This window comes from Scyliorhinus canicula, chromosome 12 (assembly GCF_902713615.1).
Source record: "Scyliorhinus canicula chromosome 12, sScyCan1.1, whole genome shotgun sequence".
Classification (NCBI taxonomy): domain Eukaryota; kingdom Metazoa; phylum Chordata; class Chondrichthyes; order Carcharhiniformes; family Scyliorhinidae; genus Scyliorhinus; species Scyliorhinus canicula.
Window position 1 is genome coordinate 2,828,029 of NC_052157.1, and position 26,435 is coordinate 2,854,463.

General features: G+C 44.6%; 1 protein-coding gene across 6 annotated transcripts in view; it reads right to left on the reverse strand.

The window, feature by feature from the left end:
* Positions 1-26,435, reverse strand: part of megf11 (multiple EGF-like-domains 11) — a 514,753-nt gene that overhangs the window by 23,870 nt on the left and 464,448 nt on the right. For 4 of the 6 annotated variants that reach the window (XM_038813978.1, XM_038813980.1, XM_038813977.1 and 1 more), the window contains 2 exons: positions 2,469-2,587; positions 178-301 (listed from right to left, as the gene is read on the reverse strand). The exons of the other annotated variants lie outside the window; for them this stretch is intronic. In XM_038813978.1, coding sequence (XP_038669906.1) covers positions 178-301; positions 2,469-2,587 — 243 coding nt within the window. The remainder of the gene's footprint in view (positions 1-177; positions 302-2,468; positions 2,588-26,435) is intronic. 6 annotated transcript variants of the gene reach the window in all.

Consider the following 26,435-nt stretch of genomic DNA (forward strand, 5'->3'; position numbering starts at 1 on the left):
TGTGATATGAGCTGTATTAATGTGAGAGGCACAGAGGGGATAGGTTAGTACAGCACACACAGGCATTTGTATTAGTATCAAAGAGGACATGCACAGGGGTTTGTGTGATACCATCGCTGCTGCCACCTGACACAAACCTCTGCTTGCAAAGTAAAACCATGGTGAGAGCTTACTGACCTAAATCATTCAAGTTACTGTAGTATCGCCATTCAGGATGCAATGAGTTGTTGGAATCTTGTCTACAGCCTTCTTGTCCAGAAAGCTCTACACTCTTGAGACTTGAGAAAAGCTGTTTTTTTGTCTGTTTGTGAATTAATAAAAGATTGCAACAGTTAAATGGAGCAACTTTTAAGCAAACGGTAGAATGGCCGATTTGTCACTTTGTCTCTCTTTACACAATAGCAGCACAGAGGCTGCAGTCAGTAACAAGGCAGTTCAATTCATTATTTCAAATAATTATATTAATAATCTTCCCAGCGATACCGGTCATCGAGATGGATTCCATACACATCCTGAGTGGGAAGTTGGAACTTGGTAATTCGGTGCAGAGTGGGAGAAGGTTTCTCCCTACCGTCATGTTCTCTTTCTTCTGGCCTGTAACTGTTAATCTGCAGTGTCAATGGTAGCCATGATGTGGAGATGCCGGCGTTGGACTGGGGTGAGCACAGTAAGAAGTCTTACAACACCAGGTTAAAGTCCAACAGGTTTGTTTCAAACACGAGCTTTCGGAGCGCGCTCCGAAAGCTCGTGTTTGAAACAAACCTGTTGGACTTTAACCTGGTGTTGTAAGACTTCTTACTGTGTTTATCTGCAGGGAGAGAACCAGAGGGCATCCTGGGAAGGTAAGTGATTCTTATTTCCTTTTCAAATTGTGTGGGGGGGAAACTGTAAGTGACATCACAGAAAAGCAGTGACCTGATTGGCTGGTTGGGAACCTGTTAAATTTGAAAAAAATAATATTGCAAAAAAAATTAGATTAATAATCTTCCCAGTGATACCGGTCATCGAGATGGATTCCATAGATTTTTTTTTTTTTAAAGCTCCCACTCATTCCTCTGTAGCTAGTGAGGTCCAGCCCCTCCCGTCCCCTCCCCTCCCTGCCCCTCACCTGAACATCTTCCTTCATCTCCAGTATAGGCCAGGGTTCCACAGGTGGTAACTGATCTCCGGGGCATCAACCTCAGGACCTCCGTTCATGTGTGAATGCTAATAGTAACTACTGGCACGCTGTCTCATTGTTTATATCGCTGACGACACAAACACACATCTGACGCTGTCTTGGAACAATGTCTGATATTTCTTTGGTTACGTTTTGTGCTTCTTAAGGTGAAAATTATCAGCGCTATAAGAACGTTCTGCGAGGCCTGGATAGAGTGGACGTGGAGAGGATGTTTCCACTTGTAGGAAAAACTAGAACCAGAGGACACCATCTCAGACTAAAGGGACGATCCTTTAAAACAGAGATGAGGAGGAATTTCTTCAGCCAGAGGGTGGTGAATCTGTGGAACTCTTTGCCGCAGAAGGCTGTGGAGGCCGATTCACTGAGTGTCTTTAAGACAGAGATAGATAGGTTCTTGATCAATAAGGGGATCAGGGGTTATGGGGAGAAGGCAGGAGAATGGCGATGAGAAACATATCAGCCATGATTGAATGGCGGAGCAGACTCGATGGGCCGAGTGGCCTAATTCAGCTCCTATGTCTTATGGTATTACGCTTTAGGCAATGTGACCATCAAGCAAGTTGTTTTTTTAATGTGAGCTTTCAGATTCTACCTTTTAAGCAAAAGGTAGAATGGCCGATTTGTCACTTTGTCTCTCTTTACACAATAGCAGCACAGAGGCTGCAGTCAGTAACAAGGCAGTTCAATTCATTATTTCAAATAATGATATTAATAATCTTCCCAGCGATACCGGTCATCGAGATGGATTCCATAGATTATTTTTTGAAGCTGCCACTCATTCCTCTGTAACTGGTTTCTCTTTCTCCTTCTCTTGGGTTAGTGTAGCTTCCAGAACAGATAATCAGTTTGGAGATCCCCATCCCTATGAGTAAATTACTAGGAAATGTGAGAACCTGGCCCAGGAATAGAGTGGGTGATTTTCCCTCTGCTGTGTGAGGCATTGTGACCCACGGTGCTCAATGTCTCCCTATAATTCGCAGATTAAAAGCAGAAGCACAGTTGCTTCTCATTATAAAAGTTTGTCCTACACTTTTCTGTTATGACTTTTGTTGCATTTAATTTAGAAAATGCTCTGGTGGGTGCTAGCTTTGGGAAAATCAATAAAACTGAGAGTTGGAATAAAAGATAGATGGAGTGTATTTAACGGGTTGAAACTGCCCTTGAAGCTAGACCACTGGTGCCACAAAGTTATGCTACATACAGCATTTCTTGTGGCTTCAGCTTCCAATGGGAAGGCTAGGGTTACACTGGCCATTGCAGTTTAGTGCAATACTGTATCTATACATACCGTAATGAAGCAGCTGTCATCCTGGTTAGTGATAAAACGGGTGAGTCTCCCGCACTGGGACACTGTGCGGTAACTAGGATTGGTAAAACAATGAAGGGTGCTGGTGGTCGCAGATGGATCTAGAAAAATATAAGTCAGCACAAAATGTATCCACGTGGAGTAACTCGTTTATAGAGAAGAGGGGGAAGCAGGCAGCAAGGAACAGATTGAACAAAACATGGTGCAAAAGGATGGGGATGAGGGAGAGCGATAATGACAAGTGGGAAGGGGCCAGAGAGAGATTGAGAAAGTGAGAGAGGGAGACAGACAGAAAACCAATGAGAGACTAGTCAGGATTAGATTTGTGGTACCCCAGTTCATAATAATCGCCAGTGTCGTCTACAAATACGGACACAGTTATGCAATAAAGATTTTCAAATGAGACATGAAAAAGGCAAGAAATATAATCTATTAGCATTTGAGGAAGACAAGTTAATGCTCGTCGGCAGGTCACAACGTAGCCTGTAAACAAAAGGCTACCATAATAAGTTAACAACAGGAATAAATGCATCTATATCAGTCCAGTGACCGACCAACAATAGAGTGCAGTACAAAGGCAGGAAGAACACATGGGCTTCATTACGAGAGCTGTGAGAGTGATTGTGAAAAGACAATGCTGCTAAAATCCAGGCATTTTCACAGATTCAATGTGAACACCACACCCTGAAAAAGTAAATCAACTTCATTTTGGAACCCAGTGTAGCCAAAAAACTTCTGTAAAATTGACAACGTCCTGTGGAAATAAGGGAATGAAGAAAAAAATGCGATGCAGCTGATTCTTAAACTGTAAATGGCAAGATTCGCAAATTTACATTCTTCCTTCTAATACTAACATCGCAAAGCACAATTTCTCCTTTCTCAGGACAAAAAGGACAAACAAGCAGCTGTCAGGACACTGCTTTGAACCAGTTAGTACCAGAAACCAGCCAAGTCATTTCTCTCTCCATTTCTGCTCACTCACTCCCTCTCGTGGGGATGTGTTTCAGTTACTGATATGATAATTTCACAAACATTGCCAAGTATTATAGTGCAGTAAACAGGCCATCAACCCCCACTGTCACCAATAACAATGCCGATCAACCTAGCTTACTGAAATTTAGAAATGTTAAATATTTGGAGGCAGGCTTGGAAATATAGGCTTATAAATCTATGTTGAGAAAGGGAGCTTCTAACCAGCTCCACTTTCGCTAAACATGAGTGAAGCATACAGAGCATCCACCTGTGCACCAGGATTGCCCACGTTCACCGCTGTGGAACGTGGTAGGAGTGTGGTGCAGATCAGGAGTTTGAACTTACAGAAGGCATCAGAGTTTTAAAAGTAAGTTATCAGCTCGATAGCAGATATTAGTGACTCGCAGAGTCCTGAGGAACGTGAGTAATCTTGAAGCCAGCTGACTACCAGTAAAGTCTGAACCATTCTATATGTCTCAAAGTTACTTTAATTTTAACAACATCTAACTTCCACCAACAATAAAGAAACAGGCAAGGCCGTCAGAGAAAACACTGACCGTATCTGAGAACACTCCAATCACGGTGAAGGTGAAGGAGACACATCCTGAGTGAGTGAGACACATCCTGAGTGGGAAGTTGGAACTTGGTAATTCGGTGCAGAGTGGGAGAAGGTTTCTCCCTACCGTCATGTTCTCTTTCTTCTGGCCTGTAACTGTTAATCTGCAGTGTCGATGGTAGCCATGATGTGGAGATGCCGGCGTTGGACTGGGGTGAGCACAATAAGAAGTCTTACAACACCAGGTTAAAGTCCAACAGGTTTGTTTCAAACACGAGCTTTCGGAGCGCGCTCCGAAAGCTCGTGTTTGAAACAAACCTGTTGGACTTTAACCTGGTGTTGTAAGACTTCTTACTGTGTTTATCTGCAGGGAGAGAACCAGAGGGCATCCTGGGAAGGTAAGTGATTCTTATTTCCTTTTCAAATTGTGTGGGGGGAAACTGTAAGTGACATCACAGAAAAGCAGTGACCTGATTGGCTGGTTGGGAACCTGTTAAATTTGAAAAAAATAATATTGCAAAAAAAATCTAATTGATTAACTAGATAGTGGAGTAAGTAAACCGGAGGGCAGTGATCGGTATTTCACATTTAACTTTACAGTAAAAATCATCTAGTGTCAGGGCCCTATAGTTAATTGTAACTCAATCTAACAAGAATTCAATGTTTATTTTAAATTAATTAATTAGTGCTTAAACGTCACTCAGCGGGGTGCAGTGCTCCAACTGTGAGATGTGGCAGACCTGTGACGCTTCCAGTGTTCCGGTTGACTACATCTGCAGCAAGTGTAACCAATGGCAGCTCCTCACAGACCTCGTGGTTTGGTTGGAGCAACAATTGGATGCACTTAGGAGCATGCAAGTGGCGGTAAGCGTCATAGATAGGATTTATAGAGATGTGGTCACACCCAAGGTGCAGGCAGAGAGATGGATGACCACCAGAAGGGGCAGGCAGTCAGTGCAGGAATCCCCTGTGGTTGTCCCCCTCTCGAACAGGTATACCCCTTTAGATATTGTCGGGGGGAATAGCCTATCAGGGGAAAACAGCAGCAGCCAGAGCAGTGGCACCAGGGCTGGCTCTGATGTTCAGCAGGGAGGGCAAAGCGCAGAAAAGCAATAGTCATAGGGGACTCTATAGTCAAAGGCACAGATAGGCACCTCTGTGGATGTGAAAGAGACTCCAGGATGGTATGTTGCCTCCCTGGTGCCAGGGTCCAGGATGTCTCAGAACGGGTAGCGGGCATCCTGAAGGGAGAGGGCCAACAGGCAGAGGTCATTGTATGTATTGGTACTAACGACATAGGCAGGAAGGGGCATGAGGTCCTGCAGCAGGAGTTCAGGGAGCTAGGCAGAAAGTTAAAAGACAGGACCTCTAGGGTTGTAATCTCGGGATTACTCCCTGTGCCACGTACCAGTGAAGCTTGAAATAGAAAGATAGGGCAGCTAAACACGTGGCTAAACAGCTGATGGAGGAGGGAGGGTTTCCGTTATCTGGACCACTGGGAGCTCTTCCGGGGCAGGTGTGACCTGTATAAGAAGGACGGGTTGCATCTAAACTGGAGAGGCATAAATATCCTGGCCGCGAGGTTGCTAGTGTCACACGGGAGGGTTTAAACTAGTATGGCGGAGGGTGGGTACCAGAGCAATAGGTCAGAAGGTGAAAACATTGAGGGAGAACTAGGGAATAGGGCCAGTATGGCTCTGAGGCAGAGCAGACAGGGAGATGTTGCTGAAAACAACGGGACTAGTGGCCTGAAGTGCATATGTTTTAATGCAAGAAGTATTACGGGTAAGGCAGATGAACTTAGAGCTTGGATTAGTACTTGGAACTATGATGTTGTTGCCATTACAGAGACCTGGTTGAGGGAAGGCCAGGATTGGCAGCTAAACATTCCAGGATTTAGATATTTCAGGCGGGATAGAGGGGGATGTAAAAGGGGTGGCGGAGTTGCGCTACTGGTTAGGGAGAATATCACAGCTGGACTGCGGGAGGACACCTCAGAGGGCAACAAGGCTATATGGGTAGGGATCAGGAAGAAGAAGGGTGCAGTCATAATGTTGGGGGTTTACTACAGGCCTCCCAACAGCCAGCGGGAGATAGAGGAGCAGATAGGTAGATAGATTTTGGAAATGAGTAAAAACAACAGGGTTGTTGTGATGGGAGACTTCAACCTCCCCAATACTGACTGGGACTCACTTAGTGCTAGGGGCTTGGGCGGGGCAGAGTTTGTAAGGAGCATCCAGGAGGGCTTCTTAAAACAATATGTAGATAGTCTAACTAGGGAAGGGGCTATACTGGACCTGGTATTGGGGAATGAGCCCGGTCAGGTGGTAGAAGTTTCAGTAGGGGAGCATTTCGGGAACAGTGACCACAATTCAGTAAGTTTTAAAGTGTTGGTGGACAAGGATAAGAGTGGTCCTAGAGTGAATGTGCTAAATTGGGGGAAGGCTAATTATAATAATATTAGGTAGGAACTGAAGAACCTAGATTGGGGGCGGATGTTTGTGGGTAAATCAACAGCTGACATGTGGGAGGCTTTCAAATGTCAGTTGAAAGGAATTCAGGACCGGCATGTTCCTGTGCGGAAGAAGGATAAATATGGCGAATTTTGCGATCCTTGGATAACGAGGGATATTGCAGGCCTCGTCAAAAGAAAAAAGGAGGCATCTGTCAGGGCTAGAAGGCTGGGAACAGACAAAGCCTGCGTGGAATATAAGGAAAGTAGGAAGGAACTTAAGCAAGGAGTCAGCAGGGCTAAAAGGGGTCACGAAAATACATTGGCAAATAGGGTTAAGGAAAATCCCAAGGCTTTTTACACGTACATAAAAAGCAAGAGGGTAGCCAGGGAAAGGGTTGGCCCACTGAAGGATAGGCAAGGGAATCTATGTGTGAAGCCAGAGGAAATGGGCGAGGTACTAAATGAATACTTTGCATCAGTATTCACCAAAGAGAAGGAATTGGTTAATGTTGAGTCTGGAGAAGGGTGTGTAGATAGCCTGGGTCACATTCAGATCCAAAAAGACGAGGTGTTGGCCGTCTTGAAAAATATTGAGGTAGACAAGTCCCCAGGGCCTGATAGAGGCTAGAGAAGAAATTGCTGAGGCCTTGACAGAAATCTTTGGATCCTCACTGTCTTCAGGTGATGTCCCAGAGGACTGGCGAATAGCCAATGTTGTTCGTTTGTTTAAGAAGGGTAGCAAGGATAATCCAGGGAACTACAGGCCGGTGAGCCTTACGTCAGTGGTAGGGAAATTACTGGAGAGAATTCTTCGAGACAGGATCTACTACCATTTGGAAGCAAATGGATGTATTAGTGAGAGACAGCACGGTTTTGTGAAGGGGAGGGCGTGTCTCACTAACTTGATAGAGTTTTTCGAAGAGGTCACAAAGATGATTGATGCAGGTAGGGCTGTGGATGTTGTCTATATGGACTTCAGTAAGGCCTTTGACATGGTCCCTCATGGCAGACTGGTACAAAAGGTGAAGTCACACGGGATCAGGGTTGAGCTGGCAAGATGGAAACAGAACTGGCTAGGTCATAGAAGACAGAGAGTAGCAATGGAAGGGTGCTTTTCTGATTGGAGGGCTGTGACTAGTGGTGTTCTGCAGGGATCAGTGCTGGGACCTTTGCCGTTCGTAGTATATATAAATGATTTGGAGGAAAATGTAACTGGTCTGATTAGTAAGTTTGCAGACGACACAAAGGTTGGCGGAATTGGGGATAGCGATGAGGACTGCCAGAGGATACAGCAGGATTTAGATCATTTGAAGACTTGGGCAGAGAGATGGCAGATGGAGTTTAATCCGGACAAATGTGAGGTAATGCATTTTGGAAGGTCTAATGCAGGTAGGGAATATACAGTGAATGATAGAACCCTCAAGAGTATTGACAGTCAGAGAGATCTAGGTGTACAGGTCCACAGGTCACTGAAAGAGGCAACGCAGGTGGAGAAGGTAGTCAAGAATGCATACGGCATGCTTGCCTTCATTGGCCAGGGCATTGAGTATAAGAATTGGCAAGTCACGTTGCAGCTGTATAGAACCTTAGTTAGGCCACACTTGGAGTACAGTGTTCAATTCTGGTCACCACACTACCAGAAGGATGTGGAGGCTTTAGAGAGGGTGCAGAAGAGATTTACTAGGATGTTGCCTGGTATGGAGGGCATTAGCTATGAGGAGTGGTTGAATAAACTCGGTTTGTGGCTCGATATATGCGTTGCTACGGTCTTGGGGGTGTTATGCTTATTATGTTGTTATATTGCTGTTTGTTACTGTTTGTTGTTATATATTTTGTAAAAGATTTTCAATAAAAATTATTTTAAAAAAAAAGAATAAACTCGGTTTGTTCTCACTGGAACGACGGAGATTGAGGGGCGACCTGATAGAGGTCTACAATATTATGAGGGGCATAGACAGAGTGGATAGTCAGAGGCTTTTCCCCAGGGTAGAGGGGTCAATTACTAGGGGGCATAAGTTTAAGGAGCGAGGGGCAAGGTTTAGAGGAGATGTACGAGGCAAGTTTTTTACACAGAGGGTAGTGGGTGCCTGGAACTCGCTGCTGGAGGAGGTGGTGGAAGCAGGGACGATAGTGACACTTAAGGGGCATCTTGACAAATACATGAATAAGATGGGAATAGAGGGATACGGACCCAGGAATTGTAGAAGATTGTAGTTTAGTCAGGCAGCATGGTCGGCGCAGGCTTGGGGGTGGTGGTGGGGGGGAGGGGGGGGTGGTGGGGGGGGTGGTGATGGGCCTATTACTGTGCTGTACTTTTCTTTGTTCTTTGTAAGTGTGGATTCTAGTATGGGGCTGCGCATGGACATCGCTATCATTACCAGTAATAGTTAGGTCAAGAAGGTATTCAACTTATTTTGCATTTTGCAAATGTACAAATTCTATTTGATAGCAGAGGTTGCAGTACATCCTGTGGCCACATCTTATGACACACAGAAAAACACAACAATAATTTTAATTTTAACAAAAATATTTCTGTATCACAAGAATACACGCCAAGATAATATTTTTTCTTATTAGTTCATGGGATATGTCATCACTGGTATTTATTGCACATTCCTGAGGACATTTAAGAGTCAACCACATTGCTGTGGGTCTGGAGTCACATGTAGGCCAGACCGGGTAAGGACAGCAGATTCCCTTCCCTAAAGGGCATTAGTGACCCAGATGGGTTTTTACGACAATCAACAATGATTTTATGGTCAACTTTAGACTTTTAATTCCAGATTTTTATTGAGCAGGTCAGAGGCTGGGAATTCTGCAGCCGTGACTCTGGAAAACCTATTAACCATCTACAAGGCATTCGTCAGGTGTGTGATGGAATACTCTCCACTTGCCTGGATGAGTGCAGCTCCAACAACACTCAAGAAGCTCGACACCATCCAGGACAAAGCAGCCCCGCTCGTTAAGACACCCCATCCACCACCTGAAACATTGACTCTTTCCACCACCAGCACACAATGGCAGCAATGTACAATACCTACAAGATACACCGCAGCAATTCATTAAACCTCCTTCAACAGCACCTTCTAAACCCATGGCCTCTACCACCTAACAGGAGCAGGGTGCAGATGTATGGAAACACTGCCACCTGCAGGTTCTCCTGGAAGTCACACACCATCCTGACTTAGAAATATATCAGTGTTTCTTTCATTGTTGCTGCTAGTCCTTTCCTAAATGCACTGTGGGTGGACCTACACCACGTGGGCTCCAGAAACTCATGGCAACGGGTCGCCAGCACCCTCTCAAGGGCAATTAGGGATGGACAACAAATTATGAGCTTATCAGTGAAGCTGACATCCCATGACCAACAAAAAATAATCGCAAGTCTTTGGGAAGCGAGTTCACATTCCCAGCAGCTTCAGAGAGACAGAGCGAGAGAGAAAGAGGTAAACAGAAAATAAGAGGAGAGAATTAGACACAGGGAGGGTGGAAAGGACAATTGTGGCAGAGAATAAATGGAGAAAGGAAAGAGAGATAGAGAGGGTGAGAGAGAGAGATAGAGACAAAGAAAGGAAGAGAGAGAAGGAGGGAAAGCGAGGGGGAAGTTACGTAGAAAGGAGTTTAGAGGCACATCGCTTAGAGCCAACAGGCAGCCTGGAATGGAATGGAAAACATGGACGAGCGAGTCCAGGGCAGATCAGAAAAGAATCTTTATGTTGTAAGTCTGCCACACTGTTCCAGGACACTGTTGGTGAGATGGGAAGGTGTCGGCTCGGGCTTGGGGTTGGGTCCATCTTTTGGAATAATGCTGGTTAGATGAGAAGTTCATGTTTCCATTTCCACCTGCTGACCCACCATTGCTTCTGTGTTTGATCTGTGTCATTCATTCCTCTCATAATGCCACTATATCAGCAAATACTATTCTTTTGCTGTTGTACCAATCTTTACTCAAGTACTTTCTATGTGTGTTTATGTGACTGTACGTGTATGCTGAGGTGTTTTTTGAGGGAGAGAATGAACTTTCATCACTCAAATGATGAGTTAGATAGTCAACATCTTTCTCAAAGGTAGAGGAGTCTAGAACTAGAGGGCAGAGGTTTAAGGTGAGAGGGGAGAGATGCAAAACAGACCAGAGGGGTAATTCTTTCACACAGAGGGTGGTGAGCATCTGGAACGAGCTGCCAGAGGCAGTGGTGGAGGTGGGTACAATTATTTCCTTTAAAACAGTTCCTTTTAGCCAGTTACATGGGCAGGGTGGGTGTAGATGGATATGGGGCAAATGCGGGCAAGTGGGACGAGCTTAGTGATAGAAACTGGGCGGCATGGACAAGCTGGGCCGAAGGGCCTGTTTCCATGCTGCAAACATCTAGGACTCTAAATGTTCAGGGGATTCACAATGGAGCAATCATTTCCCCATGCTGCTGAAGCTGCTTTATGAGCAGATTTAAAAAAAAAATAATAATTGATGGGATGTGGGCATCGCTGGCTGGGTCAGCATTTATTGTCCATCCCTGAGGGAATTTCAGAGTCAACAACATTGTTGTGGATCTGGAATCTCTGGAGTCACGTGTATAATATAATAATAATAATCTTTATTGTCACAAGTAGGCTTAAATTAACACTGCAATGAAGTTACTGTGAAAAACCCCTAGTCGCCACATTCCGGCGCCTGTTCGGGTACACGGAGGGAGAATTCGGAATGTCCAATTCACATAACAAGCCCGTCTTTCGGGACTTTTGTGGGAGGAAACCGGAGCACCCAGAGGAAACCCACGCAGACACGGGGAGAAGACCAACCCACGGAAAGCCACTGGCCCGGACGGGGTACCCGGACGTGCACTCAGGTCTTGCGCGGATCAGCTGGCGGGGGTATTCGCAGACATCTTCAACCTCTCTTTACAACAATCTGAGGTCCCTATCTGCTTCAAGAAGACGACCATCATCCCTGTACCAAAAAAAAGCCAAGCAGCTATAGCCATCTGGGATGGCCACTTACAACCAGGAACAGGGAAGGTCACAAAGCATACTGGGAAAAATGGACAATGCGAGATTCAGGCAGGCTCAGAGCCTGAATGTATATTTGCGAGTGAGGAATGCAGACGGTATCGAAACCCCAACCAATTAGCATTTGATGGCCGATCTCCACCAGACAAAGGACTGATACTTGAGCGACCGGTACAATCCAGACATTTTGGCGCCACTCCCTGTACTAGGGAAGCGTAAACAACAGGGTCAGTGACCGCTTGCGACCCACCTAGCCATTCAGGCACCCGCCCATTTATTGGTTTGAATCAAACATAATGATCAGGGATCACCCAATTAGTGGGGTCCAAACTGAAGGACCGCCCAAAAGAGCGCGAAAACCCCCAAGTATAAGAAGAGAATCCACCGTGTGTTCAGCCTCTCTTGGACCTGGCTCCCCGGCTACGTCTGCTTCCAAGTGCAGCCCCATCAGAAGCAAGTCCAAGTTCAGCCCCCGCTACCAGACGGATGAGTCTAGCTGAGCAGTAGTTACTTCTACAGACCCGATAGATCCAGAATCGAATAACGGCCACTGTTCCTCTGACCTAAGCCGGTGCCTGAAGTTAAGTACAGGTTGCCATAGTCGATAGATGTAGTGTAACTAGTAGTGTTGATGTTGCATGATTAATTGTGTGTGTAAATAAAGTACCCTTGACCTTGAACTAACAAACTGGTGTTTGGCTCCTTGATCGATAGCCGGTTGAACCTTGTGGTGGTATCATTGATACCTGGCGACTCTGAGCATTAGAATATAGAAAGGAAGGAGGGCAACCTCACTGACTGCCATATTTACAGCAGATCCACAGAAAAGGCAACACAGCGTGCCTTAATGACTATCATCCAGTGACTCACACATCCATCATTATGAAGCGCTTCGAAAGGTTAGTCATGGCATGAATCAACTCCAGCCTCCCAGATTGCCTTGATCCACTACAGTTCGCCTACTGCTGCAACAGGTCCACAGCAGACGCCAACTTCCTGGGCCCTGCACTCAACACTGGAACACCTAGATAACAAAGACACCTATATCAGACTCCTATTTATTGACTACAGCTCAGCCTTTAACACCATCATTCCTACGAAACTTATCTCCAAACTCCGTGGCCTAGGCCTCAGCTCCTCCCTCTGCGACTGGATCCTGAACTTTCTAACCCACAGGTAAGAATCAGTAAAGATAGGCAACAACACCTCCTCCACGATCATCCTCAACACCGGTGCCCCAGAAGGCTGTGTCCTCAGCCCCCTACTATACTCCTTATACACCTATGACTGGGTGGCCAAATTCCCCATCAACTCAATTTTCAAATTTGCTGATGACACCACCGTAGTGGGTCGGATCTCAAACAATGACGAGACAGAGTACAGGAATGAGATAGAGAATCTGGTGAAATGACAATAATCTCTCCCTCAATGTCAACAAAACGAAGGAGATTGTCAGTGACTTCAGGAAGCAATGTGGAGAAAATGCCCCCATCTACATCAATATAGAACATAGAACTGTACAGCACAGTACAGGCCCTTCGGCCCACGATGTGGTGTCGAACTAGTCTGAAACTAAGATCAAATCAACTTACTCCCAATCATTCTAGTGCACTCCATATGCCTATCCAATAACCGCTTGAAAGTTCCTAAAGTGTCCGACTCCACTACCATAGCTGGGAGTGAGTTCCACGCCCCAACCACTCTCTGAGTAAAGAACCTACCTCTGACATCCCTCCGATATCTTTCACCGTGAACCTTATAGTTATGCCCCCTTGGAACAGCTACACCCACCCAAGGAAAAAGTTGCTGAACGTCCACTCTATCCCTCTCATCATCTTATACGCCTCAATTAAGTCACCTCTCATCTTCCTCCACTCCAATGAGAAAAGCCCTAGCTCCCTCAACCTTTCCTCATAAGACCTACCCTCCAATCCAGGCAGCATCCTGGTAAATCTCCTTTGCACCCTTTCCGATGCTTCCACATCCTTCCTATAATGAGGTGACCAGAACTGCACACAATACTCCAAATGTGGTCTAACCAAGGTCTTGTACATATTCAGCATAACCTCACGGCTCTTAAACTTAATCCCCCTGTCAATAAATGCTAACACACTAGCATTCTTCAAGCTTTCTTCAAGGCTCTATCCACTTGGGTGGCAACTTTCAGAGATCTATGGACATGAACTCCGAGATCTCTCTGCTCCTTCACATTCTTCAGAACCCTGCCGTTAACCCTGTAATCCGCATTCAAATTTGTCCGACCAAAATGAATCACCTCACACTTATCAGAGTTAAACTCCATCTGCCACTTTTCAGCCCAGCTCTGCATCCTATCAATGTCTCTTTGCAGCCGACAACAGCCCTCCACCTCATCCACTACTCCACCAATCTTGGTGTCATCAGCAAATTTACTAACCCAACCTTCAGCCCCCTCCTCCAAGTCATTGATAAAAATCACAAATAGCAGAGGACCCAGCACTGATCCCTGTGGTACACCGCTGGTAACTGGTCTCCAGTCTGAAAATTTACCATCTCCCACCACCCTCTGTCTTGTATGTGATGGCCAGTCACTGATCCAATCGGCCAAATTTCCCTCTATTCCACACCTTACTTTCTGCATGAGCCGACCATGGGGAACGTTATCAAACGCCTTACTAAAATCCATGTATACGACATCAACTGCTCTACCTTCATCTACACACTTAGTTACCTCCTCAAAGAATACAATCAAACTTGTGAGGCAAGATTTACCCTTTACAAATCCGTGTTGACTTGCCTGGATTAAGCTGCATCTTTCTAAATGATCATAAATCCTATCCCTCAGGACCCTTTCCAATAATTTACCTATGACCGAAGTGAGACTAACCGGCCTCTAAGTCCCAGGGTTATACCTATTCCCTTTCTTGAACAAGGGGACAACAATCGCCTCTCTTCAGTCTTCTGGCACTATTCCTGTAGACAGTGAGGACATAAAGATCAAATCCAAAGGCTCTGCGATCTCATCCCTCGCCCCCAAAGAATCCTCGGATATATCCCATCAGGCCCAGGGGACTTATCTATCCTCAGGCTTCTCAAAATTTCTCACACATCTTCCTTCCGAATATCTACCTCCTCCAGCTTACCAGCCTGTATCGCACTATCCTCCTCAACAACATGGCCCCTTTCCTTTGTGAACACTGAAGAAAAGTATTCATTTAGGGCCTCTCCTCTATCTTCAGACTCCATGCACACATTCCAATACTGTCTTTGACCGGCCCAAACTTCAGCTTGGTCATTCTTTTATTCATATAACTCACATAAGTGTAAAAAGCCTTAGGGTTTTCCTTCATCCTACCCGCCAAGGACTTCTCATGTCCCCTCCTAGCTCTCCTAATCTCTTTCTTGAGCTCCTTCCTAGCTATCTTGTATCCCTCAAGCGCCCTAACTGAACCTTCTTTTCTCCTCCTTACATAAGCCCCCTTCTTCCTCTTGACAAGACATTCAACCTCTTTTATAAACCATAGTTCCCTCACTCGACCATTTCCTCCCTGCCTGACAGAGACACACATATCAAGGACATTCAGTATCTGCTCCTTGAACAAGCTCTACATCTCAATTGTGCCTATTCCTGACAGTTCCTGTTCCCATCTTATGCTCCCCAATTAGATCATAGAATTTACAGTGCAGAAGGAGGCCATTCGGCCCATCGAGTCTGCACCGGCTCTTGGAAAGAGTACCCTACCCAAGTTCAATACCTCCACCCTATCCCAATAACCCAGTAACCCCACCCAACACTAAGGGCAATTTTGGACACTAAGGGCAATTTATCATGGCCAATCCACCTAACCTGCACATCTTTGGACTGTGGGAGGAAACCGGAGCACCCGGAGGAAACCCACGCACACACGGGGAGGATATGCAGACTCCGCACAGACAGTGACCCAAGCCGGAATCGAACCTGGGACCCTGGAGCTGTGAAGCCATTGTGCTATCCACAATGCTACCGTGCTGCCCGTACTCGCATCGTAATGACCCTTCCCCCGGTTATAAACCTTGCCCTGCCGTATGTTCCTCCCTCTCCATTGCAATGGTGAAAGTCACCAAATTGTGGTCACTATCTCCAAAGCGCTCTCCCACAACCAAATCTAACACTTGGCCCGGTTCATTACCCAGTACCAAATCCAATGTGGCCCCGCCTCTTGTTGGTCTATCCACATATTGTGTGAGGAAACCCTTCTGCACACACTGGATAAAAACAGCCCCATCCAAACTATTCGAATTATAGTGGTTCCAATCAATATTTGGAAAGTTAAAGTCACCCATGACAACTACCCTGTGACTACAGCACCTATCCAAAATCTGCATTGCAATCTTTTCCTCCACATCTCTGTTACTGTTTGGGGGCCTATAGAAAACTCCTAACAAAGTGACCGCTCCTTTCCTATTTCTAACTTCATCCCATACTACCTCGGTAGACAGATCCTCCTCAAACTGCCTTTCTGCAGCCATTATGCTATCCTGGATTAACAATGCTGCTCCTCCACCTCTTTTACCACCTTCCCTAATCTCACTGAAACATCTAAACCCCGGAACCTCCAACAACCATTCCTGCCCCTGTTCTATCCATGTCTCCGTAATGGCCACAACATCGTAGTCCCAGGTACCAATCCATGCTTCAAGCTCACCAACCTTATTCCTGATGCTCCTCGCATTGAAGTAGACACACTTCAAACCACCTTCATGCCTGCAGGTCCACTCTTGTGACCTTGGTACCTTCCTCAGAACTGCACTACCCTCAATTTCCTAAACTCCAGCCACGCTATCTCCTGGACTACAAATCAGTTTCCCATCCTCCTGCCAAATTAGTTTAACCCCCCCCCCCCCCCCACTCCGCGCCCCAGAAGAGCTGGAGAAAATTTCCCTCCCAGGATATTGGTGCCCCTCTGGTTCAGGTGTAACACGTCCTGTCTGTACAGGTCCCACCTTCCCCAGAATGTGCTCCAATTATCCACATACCTGAAACCCTCCCTCCTACACCGTCCCTGTAGCCACGTGTTTATCTGCACTCTCTCCCTGTTCCTCACCTCGCTAGCACGTGGCACTGGCAGCAAACCAGAGATGACAACACAGTCTGTCCTGGCTCTCAGCTTCTACCCTAGCTCCCTGAATTCCTGTTTTACATCCTCGTCCCTTTTCCTACCTATGCCGATGGTACCGATGTGTACCACAACTTGTGGCTGCTCCCCCTCCCCCTTAAGGATCCTGAAAACACAATCAGAGACATCACGGACCTTGGCACCCGGGAGGCAACACCACACCAGCCAACATCAATGGGAACGAAGTAGAAAGGGTCGAGAGCTTCAAGTTATTAGGTGTCCAGATTACCAACAACCTGTCCTTGTCCCCCCATGCCGGCACTATAGTTAAGGAAGTCCACCAACGACTCTATGTTCTCGGAAGACTAAGGAAATTTGGCATGTCAGCTACGACCCTCACCAACTTTTACAGATGCACCATAGAAAGCATTCTTTCTGGTTGTATCACAGCTTGGTATGGAACCTGCTCTGCCCAAGACCGCAGGAAACTACAAAAGGTTGTGAATGTAGCCCAGTCCATCACGCAAACCAGCCTCCCATCCATTGACTCTGTCTATAATTCCTGCTGCCTCAGAAAGGCAGCCAGCATAATTAAGGACCCCACGCACCCCGGACATACTCTCTTCCACCTTCTTCCGTCAGGAAAAAGATACCAAAGTTTGAGGTCACGCACCAACCGACTCAAGAACAGCTTCTTCCCTGCTGCCATCAGACTTTTGAATGGACCTACTTCGTATTAAGTTGATCTTTTCTCTATACCTTGCTATAACTGTAACATTATATTCTGCAGTCTCTCCTTCCTTCCTTATGTACGGTATGCATTGTCTGTACAGCATGCAAGAAACAATACTTTTCACTGTATACTAATACATGTGACAATAATAAATCAAATCAAAAAGCGTGCAGACTCCGCATAGACAGTGACCCAAGCTGGGAATCGAACCTGGGATCCTGGTGCTATGAGGCAACAGTGGTAACCACTGTGCTACCTTGCCACCCTGTGGGCTAGACCAGGTAAGAACAACAGATTTCCTTTCTGAAAGGGCATTAGTGAACCAGATGGTGTTTTTTCTACAATAATGGAATCATTATTAGACTTCTAACTCCACATTCTTATTGAATTCAAATATCACTATCTGCTATGGTGGGATTTGAACCTGGGTCCCCAGAGCATGACTCTGGGCAACTATCCAGCAGCAATTCCACTACGCCACCACTTCTCCTTACAACCTATAGTCAATCTATCCCCCTCCTTTCTCGCCTACATTTATTCTCTCTTGTCCAGTTGATCACTACCTGTGTCAGTCCAAACTCCTAGGAAGTACCTTCTCTTCTTTTCTACAATACAGCTTACACAAACCCAATCCTTGCCTGCAACTCCCCCTCACACAGCATCACGCTGACTCTACATTCTTTTGATTTCCTTGGACAATTTTACTTACTCAGCAGACAAGAGTCGGCCTGTAACAGAGTGAAACCAACTGCACAGGAAACATCTGCTGCGTCTCTATTAGAACTATGAGAGATGGTGAAACATGTTTCGGGTGAAAATGATCTTCTCGGGAAGTGCAAAATGGTCTAGGTTCAATTAAATATATTTGATTAACTTCAACGGAAAAATAAACAGTAGTATGGGAAATGTGTCAGTGATACACTATCTAGTGTACAGTGTGAAACGTGTCATTGATTCACTCTAGTGTACAGTGTGAAATGTTTCACTGATTCACTCTAGTGTACAGTGTGAAACGTGCCACTGATTCACTCTCTAGTGCACAGTGTGAAACATGTCACTGATTCACTATCTAGGATACAGTGTGAAACGTGTCACTGATTCACTCTCTAGTGCACAGTGTGAAACATGTCACTGATTCACTATCTAGGGTACAGTGTTAAACGTGTCACTGATTCACTCTAGTGTACAGTGTTAAACATGTCACTGATTCACTATCTAGGATACAGTGTGAAACATTTCACTGATTCACGATCTAGGATACAGTGTGAAACGTGTCACTAATTCACTCTCTAGTGTACAGTGTGAAACGTGTCACTGATTCACTCTCTAGTGTACAGTGTGAAACATGTCACTGATTCACTATCTAGGATACAGTGTGAAACATTTCACTGATTCACGATCTAGGATACAGTGTGAAACGTGTCACTAATTCACTATCTAGGATACAGTGTGAAACGTGTCACTGATTCACTATCTAGCGTACAGTGTGAAACGTGTCACTGATTCACTCTCTAGTGTACAGTGTGAAACGTGTCACTGATTCACTATCTAGGATACAGTGTGAAACGTGTCACTGATTCACTCTCTAGCGTACAGTGTGAAATGTGTCACTGATTCAGTCTCTAGTGCACAGTGTAAAATGGGGCACTGATTCACTCTAGTGCACAGTGTGAAATGGGGCACTGATTCACTCTAGAGTACTGTGTGAAACGTGTCACTGATTCACTCTAGTGTACAGTGAGAAACATGTCACTGATTCATGATCTAGTGTACAGTGTGAAACGTGTCACTGATTCACTCTCTAGCGTACAGTGTGAAATGTGTCACTGATTCACTCTCTAGCGTACAGTGTGAAATGTGTCACTGATTCACTCTCTAGTGCACAGTGTAAAATGGGGCACTGATTCACTCTTGTGCACAGTGTGAAACGTGTCACTGATTCACTCTAGTGTAAAGTGAGAAACATGTCACTGATTCATGATCTAGTGTACAGTATGAAACGTGTCACTGATTCACTCTCGTGTACAGTGTGAAACGTGTCACTGATTCACTCTCTAGCGTACAGTGTGAAATGTGTCACTGATTCACTCTCTAGTGCACAGTGTAAAATGGGGCACTGATTCACTCTAGTGCACAGTGTGAAATGGGGCACTGATTCACTCTAGAGTACTGTGTGAAACGTGTCACTGATTCACTCTAGTGCACAGTGTGAAATGGGGCACTGATTCACTCTAGTGTACAGTGTGAAATGTGTCACTGATTCACTCTAGTGTACAGTATGAAACGTGTCACTGATTCACTCTAGTGTACAGTATGAAACGTGTCACTGATTCACTCTCGTGTATAGTGTGAAATGTGTCACTGATTCATGATCTAGTGTACAGTATGAAACGTGTCACTGATTCACTCTCGTGTACAGTGTGAAATGTGTCACTGATTTACTCTCTAGCGTACAGCGTGAAACGTGTCACTGATTCACTCCAGTGTACAGTGTGAAACGTGTCACTGATTCACTCTAGTGTACAGTGTGAAACGTGTCACTGATTCACTCTCTAGCGTAGTGTGAAATGTGTCACTGATTCACACTAGTGTACAGTGAGAAACGTGTCACTGATTCACTCTCTAGTGTACAGTGTGAAACGTGTAACTGATTCACTCTAGTGTACAGTGTGAAATGTGTCACTGATTCACTCTCTAGCGTACAGTGTGAAATGTGTCACTGATTCACTCTCTAGCGTACAGTGTGAAATGTCTCACTGAATCACTCTCTAGTGCACAGTGTGAAATGTGTCACTGATTCACTATCTAGGATACAGTGTGAAACGTGTCACTGATTCACTTTCTAGTGTACAATGTGAAATGTGTCACTATCTAGGGTACAGTGTGAAAGTGTCACTGATTCACTCTAGTGCACAGTGTGAAACGTGTCACTGATTCACTCTAGTGTACAGTGTGAAACGTGTCACTGATTCACTCTAGTGTACAGTGTGAATCATGTCACTGATTCACGATCTAGTGTACAGTATGAAACATGTCACTGATTCACTCTAGTGCACAGTGTGAAACGTGCCACTGATTCACTCTCTAGTGTACATTGTTAAACGTGTCACTGATTCACTCTACTGCACAGTGTGAAATGTATCACTGATTCACTCTCTAGTGTACAATGTGAAATGTGTCACTATCTAGGGTACAGTGTGAAAGTGTCACTGATTCACTCTAGTGTACATTGTGAAACGTGTCACTGATTCACTCTAGCACACAGTGTTAAACGTGTCACTGATTCACTCTAGCGTACAGTGTGAAATGTGTCACTGATTCACTCTAGTGTACAGTGTGAAATGGGGCACTGATTCACTCTAGTGCACAGTGTGAAACATGTCACTGATTCACGATCTAGTGTACAGTATGAAACGTGTCACTGATTCACTCTAGTGTACAGTGTGAAACATGTCACTGATTCACGATCTAGTGTACAGTATGAAACGTGTCACTGATTCACTCTAGTGTACAGTGTGAAATATGTCACTGATTCACGATCTAGTGTACAGTACGAAACATGTCACTGATTCACTCTAGTGTACAGTGTGAAACGTGTCACTGATTCACTCTAGTGTACAGTGTGAAACGTGTCACTGATTCACTCTAGTGTACAATGTGAAACGTGTCACTGATTCACTCTCTAGCGTAGTGTGAAATGTGTCACTGATTCACACTAGTGTACAGTGAGAAGCGTGTCACTGATTCACTCTCTAGTGTACAGTGTGAAACGTGTAACTGATTCACTCTAGTGTACAGTGTGAAACGTGTCACTGATTCACTCTCTAGCGTACAGTGTGAAATGTGTCACTGATTCACTCTCTAGTGCACAGTGTGAAATGTGTCACTGATTCACTATCTTGTGTACAGTGTGAAAGTGTCACTGATTCACGATCTAGTGTACAGTATGAAATGTGTCAATGATTCACTCTAGTGTACAGTATGAAACATGTCACAGATTCACTCTACTGTACAGTGTGAAACGTGTCACTGATTCACTCTAGTGTACAGTGTGAAACGTGTAACTGATTCACTCTAGTGTATTGTGTGAAACGTGTCACTGATTCACTCTAGTGTACAGTGTGAAACGTGTCACTGATTCACTCTAGTGCACAATGTGAAACGTGCCACTGATTCACTCTCTAGTGTACATTGTTAAACGTGTTACTGATTCACTCTACTGCACAGTGTGAAATGTGTCACTGATTCACTCTCTAGTATACAATGTGAAATGTGTCACTATCTAGGGTACAGTGTGAAAGTGTCACTGATTCACTCTAGCGTACAGTGTGAAATGTGTCACTGATTCACTCTAGTGTACAGTGTTAAACGTGTCACTGATTCACTCTAGCACACAGTGTGAAACGTGTCACTGATTCACTCTAGTGTACAGTGTGAAACATGTCACTGATTCACGATCTAGTGTACAGTGTGAAACGTGTCACTGATTCACTCTAGTGTACAGTGTGAAACATGTCACTGATTCACGATCTAGTGTACAGTATGAAACGTGTCACTGATTCACTCTAGTGTACAGTATGAAACGTGTCACTGATTCACTCTAGTGTACAGTGTGAAACGTGTCACTGATTCACTCTAGTGTACAGTGTGAAACATGTCACTGATTCACGATCTAGTGTACAGTATGAAACATGTCACTGATTCACTCTAGTGCACAGTGTGAAATGTGTCACTGATTCACTCTAGTGTACAGTGTGAAACGTGTCACTGATTCACTCTAGTGTACAGTGTGAAACGTGTCACTGATTCACTCTAGCGCACAGTGCGAAACGTGTCACTGATTCACTCTAGTGTACAGTGTTAAACGTGTCACTGATTCACTCTAGCGTACAGTGTGAAATGTGTCACTGATTCACTCTAGTGTACAGTGTGAAATGGGGCACTGATTCACTCTAGTGCACAGTGTGAAACGTGTCACTGATTCACTCTAGTGTACAGTGTGAAACGTGTCACTGATTCACTCTAGTGTACAGTGTGAAATGTTTCACTGATTTACGATCTAGTGTACAGTGTGAAACATATCACTGATTCACTCTAGTGTACAGTGTGAAACATGTCACTGATTCACTCTAGTGTACAGTGTTAAACGTGTCACTGATTCACTCTAGTGTACAGTGTGAAACATGTCGCTGATTCACTCTAGTGCACAGTGTGAAACGTGTCACTGATTCACTCTAGTGTACAGTGTTAAATGTGTCACTGATTCACTCTAGTGTACAGCGTGAAACGTGTCACTGATTCACTCTAGTGTACAGTATGAAACGTGTCACTGATTCACTCTAATGTACAGTATGAAACATGTCACTGATTCACTCTAGTGCACAGTGTGAAACGTGTCACTGATTCACTCTAGTGTACAGTGTGAAACGTGTAACTGATTCACTCTAGTGTACAGTGTGAAATGTGTCACTGATTCACTCTAGTGCACAGTGTGAAACGTGTCACTGATTCACTCTAGCGTACAGTGTGAAATGTGTCACTGATTCACTCTAGTGTACAGTGTGAAACGTGCCACTGATTCACTCTCTAGTGTACATTGTTAAACGTGTCACTGATTCACTCTACTGCACAGTGTGAAATGTGTCACCGATTCACTCTCTAGTGTACAATGTGAAATGTGTCACTATCTAGGATACAGTGTGAAAGTGTCACTGATTCACTGTAGTGTACGGTGTGAAACGTGTCACTGATTCACTCTAGTGCACAGTGTTAAACGTGTCACTGATTCACTCTAGTACACAGTGTGAAACGTGTCACTGATTCACTCTAGTGTACAGTGTGAAACGTGTCACTGATTCACTCTAGCGTACAGTGTGAAATGTGTCACTGATTCACTCTAGTGCACAGTGTGAAACGTGTCACTGATTCACTCTAGTGTACAGTGTGAAACGTGTCACTGATTCACTCTAGTGTACAGTGTGAAATGGGGCACTGATTCACTCTCTAGTGTACAGTGTGAAACGTGTCACAGATTCACTCTATTGCACAGTGTTAAATGTGTCACTATCTAGGGTACACTGTGAAAGTGTCACTGATTCACTCGAGTGTAGTGTGAAATGTGTCACTGATTCACTCTCTAGTGTACTGTGTGAAATGTGTCACTGATTCACTCTCTAGTGTACAGTGTGAAATGTGTCACTATCTAGGGTACAGTGTGAAACATGTAACTGATTCACTATCCAGTGTTCAGTATGAAACGTGCACTGATTCACTCAAGTGTATAGTGTGAAATGTATCACTGATTCACTTTCTAGTATACAGTGTGAACGTGCACTGATTCACTATCCAGTGTTCAGTGTGAAACATGTCACTGATTGACTATCCAGTGTTCAGTGTGAAACGTGCACCGATTCACTATCCAGTGTTCAGTGTGAAACGTGCACTGATTCACTATCCAGTGTTCAGTGTGAAACATGTCACTGATTCACTATCCAGTGTTCAGTGTGAAACGTGCATTGATTCATTATCCAGTGTTCAGTGTGAAACGTGTCACTGATTCACTATCCAGTGTGAAACATGTCACTGATTCACTATCCAGTGTACAGTGTGAAACATGCACTGATTCATTATCCAGTGTTCAGTGTGAAACGTGTCACTGATTCACTATCCAGTGTGAAACATGTCACTGATTCACGATCCAGTGTTCAGTGTGAAACGTGCACTGATTCACTAAGAAGTGTTCAGTGTGAAACGTGCACTGATTCACTATCCAGTGTTCAGTGTGAAACATGTCACTGATTCACTATCCAGTGTACAGTGTGAAACGTGCACTGATTCAATTTCCAGTGTTCAGTGTGAAACGTGTCACTGATTCACTATCCAGTGTGAAACGTGCACTGATTCACTATCCAGTGTTCAGTGTGAAACATGCACTGATTCACTATCCAGTGTGAAACGTGCACTGATTCACTATCCAGTGTTCAGTGTGAAACGTGCACTGATTCATTATCCAGTGTTCAGTGTGAAACGTGTCACTGATTCACTATCCAGTGTTCAGTGTGAAACATGTCACTGATTCACTATCCAGTGTTCAGTGTGAAACGTGCACTGATTCACTATCCAGTGTTCAGTGTGAAACATGTCACTGATTCACTATCCAGTGTTTAGTGTGAAACGTGCACTGATTCACTATCCAGTGTTCAGTGTGAAACGTGCACTGATTCATTATCCAGTGTTCAGTGTGAAACGTGTCACTGATTCACTATCCAGTGTTCAGTGTGAAACATGTCACTGATTCACTATCCAGTGTTCAGTGTGAAACGTGCACTGATTCACTATCCAGTGTTCAGTGTGAAACATGTCACTGATTCACTATCCAGTGTTTAGTGTGAAACGTGCACTGATTCATTATCCAGTGTTCAGTGTGAAACGTGTCACTGATTCACTATCCAGTGTGAAACATGTCACTGATTCACGATCCAGTGTTCAGTGTGAAACGTGCACTGATTCACTATCCAGTGTTCAGTGTGAAACGTGCACTGATTCACTATCCAGTGTTCAGTGTGAAACATGTCACTGATTCACTATCCAGTGTTCAGTGTGAAACGTGCACTGATTCATTATCCAGTGTTCAGTGTGAAACGTGTCACTGATTCACTATCCAGTGTTCAGTGTGAAACATGTCACTGATTCACTATCCAGTGTTCAGTGTGAAACGTGCACTGATTCACTATCCAGTGTTCAGTGTGAAACATGTCACTGATTCACTCTAGTGTACAGTGTGAAACGTGTAACTGATTCACTCTAGTGTACAGTGTGAAATGTGTCACTGATTCACTCTAGTGCACAGTGTGAAACGTGTCACTGATTCACTCTAGCGTACAGTGTGAAATGTGTCACTGATTCACTCTAGTGTACAGTGTGAAACGTGCCACTGATTCACTCTCTAGTGTACATTGTTAAACGTGTCACTGATTCACTCTACTGCACAGTGTGAAATGTGTCACCGATTCACTCTCTAGTGTACAATGTGAAATGTGTCACTATCTAGGATACAGTGTGAAAGTGTCACTGATTCACTGTAGTGTACGGTGTGAAACGTGTCACTGATTCACTCCAGTGCACAGTGTTAAACGTGTCACTGATTCACTCTAGTACACAGTGTGAAACGTGTCACTGATTCACTCTAGTGTACAGTGTGAAACGTGTCACTGATTCACTCTAGCGTACAGTGTGAAATGTGTCACTGATTCACTCTAGTGCACAGTGTGAAACGTGTCACTGATTCACTCTAGTGTACAGTGTGAAACGTGTCACTGATTCACTCTAGTGTACAGTGTGAAATGGGGCACTGATTCACTCTCTAGTGTACAGTGTGAAACGTGTCACTGATTCACTCTATTGCACAGTGTTAAATGTGTCACTATCTAGGGTACACTGTGAAAGTGTCACTGATTCACTCGAGTGTAGTGTGAAATGTGTCACTGATTCACTCTCTAGTGTACTGTGTGAAATGTGTCACTGATTCACTCTCTAGTGTACAGTGTGAAATGTGTCACTATCTAGGGTACAGTGTGAAACATGTAACTGATTCACTATCCAGTGTTCAGTATGAAACGTGCACTGATTCACTCAAGTGTATAGTGTGAAATGTATCACTGATTCACTTTCTAGTATACAGTGTGAACGTGCACTGATTCACTATCCAGTGTTCAGTGTGAAACATGTCACTGATTGACTATCCAGTGTTCAGTGTGAAACGTGCACCGATTCACTATCCAGTGTTCAGTGTGAAACGTGCACTGATTCACTATCCAGTGTTCAGTGTGAAACATGTCACTGATTCACTATCCAGTGTTCAGTGTGAAACGTGCATTGATTCATTATCCAGTGTTCAGTGTGAAACGTGTCACTGATTCACTATCCAGTGTGAAACATGTCACTGATTCACTATCCAGTGTACAGTGTGAAACATGCACTGATTCATTATCCAGTGTTCAGTGTGAAACGTGTCACTGATTCACTATCCAGTGTGAAACATGTCACTGATTCACGATCCAGTGTTCAGTGTGAAACGTGCACTGATTCACTAAGAAGTGTTCAGTGTGAAACGTGCACTGATTCACTATCCAGTGTTCAGTGTGAAACATGTCAC